General features: G+C 32.2%; 1 protein-coding gene across 1 annotated transcript; it reads right to left on the reverse strand.

The window, feature by feature from the left end:
- Nucleotides 1–298: 298 nt before the first annotated feature.
- LOC116125115 (chaperone protein dnaJ 20, chloroplastic-like) lies at nucleotides 299–832 on the reverse strand. Its single transcript, XM_031410833.1, has one exon. It carries the CDS (start codon nucleotides 830–832, stop codon nucleotides 299–301), a length of 534 nt encoding a protein of 177 aa, XP_031266693.1.
- Nucleotides 833–1,907: the final 1,075 nt, after the last annotated feature.

Consider the following 1,907-nt stretch of genomic DNA (forward strand, 5'->3'; position numbering starts at 1 on the left):
TAGGTATGACCTCAAGATTTGAATCCAAGAGCTCAAGGAAGTAAGCAAACCTCTTTGACCGTCAGACCAACCCCTTAAGTTAACAAAGCGGATCATAGGTATAAAAATAAGTCATGAAAGTCTTTTATACAAACTAAATTGATCTATTCATAATAAATTATCATGACATAGAATTAATAAATAAATATAATAAATATTGATTGAAAAAACTAAAAAAATAACCAAACAATTAAAAAAAAAAAAAAATTGCAAACTCATAATTTTCCTAAAAAGAAAAAACCAACAACACAGTTAGTTCTTAATCATGCTGCATATTTTGAGCCCTCATTCTGCTGCCCCATGAGCCAGGTCTTTGTTTCATACGACAACTAGATCTTTTCTTTAACTCAACTATTTGATCTTGCCATCCTTTTCTCATAGAACATTGAAGATTTCTATTCTTCTTCATCTTCCCAAAATTTCTTAACCCTAATTCACAATCATACTTCTCTCGTAACACAGGATCTGATAACGTCGTGTAAGCCGCGTGTAACTGAACAAACATCCTCGTTGCTTCTGCCTTCCTTGAAGGATCGTGGCAAATGTCAGGGTGACATTGAAGCGCCATGCTTTTGTATGCTCTCTTTACTTCATCAAAACTTGCATTATTTGAACTCAATGAAAGAACTTTGTAGAAGTTTGTGGTCTCATTTTCGCCTGTCGATAACGTCGTAGTAGCTCTACATGAAACTGAAATAAACTTTGGATTGATTTGTGGTGGTTTTGTAGGTTTTTTTTGGGAAAGCAATGGGTTTGCAGAACCCTTAAAGCTTGAGCTCAGGGAAAAATTCATGGCGCTAGTTAAGTTAGAAGTGATAGTTTATGTGCTATGATGTTCCATTAAATACCATACAATTTAAAGGAATTTATTTAGTTTACGGAGATTAAAATAAATTCACCCATGATATGTGAGTTAAGTAACAAATACATCCAGAGGATTTCGAAAGTGACAAATCCACCCGATTGTTTACTTAAAAGACTAAATACCCTAAGTTTTCGTTATTAAGTATCTTATTTTACTTGAATTTATAATGCTTTTTTATTAAATTTTTATGTGTTTAGTTTGAAGGTGAGATTTGGAAGATGATAATGTTATAATTTAGGGTATTTTAGTCTTTTAAATTAAATAAAAAATGGGTGGATTTGTCACTTTTGGATATTTGTAGGTGTCTTAGTACTAACTCAAACCTCAAGGGTGAATTTGTTATAATCTTGTAATATACGTGATGTTAAATTATATAATAAGGTAGCGTGGCACAAGGGCGGTTTTGACTGCTTTGGTTTTGTAGTTGGACCAAGAACAACACCGGTGATTCCAAAGCTTGAGGCGGTTTATTGGGGGCAACTGGGGATATTTATAATACACAAACGTGAGCCTTGTGCAGTATTCAAAAAGATTTTTATAGTGCAAATTTGGTGAAGTGGCCGTTTTAGGCATCTTGGTTTGGCAAATATTGGTTTGTTGAGTCACTGCAAACGTCATTCTCTCGGGATTTTGTATTAACTGTCCATCAAAATTGACCAAATTTTTGGATCCCTCAGAGATTTTTCTGAAAAATAAAATTAGAGTGAGTCTCTTAGTTATACCCAAATTAATAATTCATGTATTTGACTTTAACTTAAATAATATAAGTATATATAGGTCAAGGGGTTCGTCATCTGATTGAGTAATGAAAATCAATGGATTAATCTCTGTATGTATTCAAGTGATCATGGAACCAACAAGGTTTTACTTTATTATTCAATATTTTGTATTTTGACAATTTAAGAGGATTATTTTATATGTTCCATCATTATTTAGGGTATATTTAAAATCAATGAATTTAAAAGGTTTTACTTCTGTTCCATCATTTATGAGTTAATTCACG

Source organism: Pistacia vera, unplaced genomic scaffold, assembly GCF_008641045.1.
Source record: "Pistacia vera cultivar Batoury unplaced genomic scaffold, PisVer_v2 Contig160, whole genome shotgun sequence".
Classification (NCBI taxonomy): domain Eukaryota; kingdom Viridiplantae; phylum Streptophyta; class Magnoliopsida; order Sapindales; family Anacardiaceae; genus Pistacia; species Pistacia vera.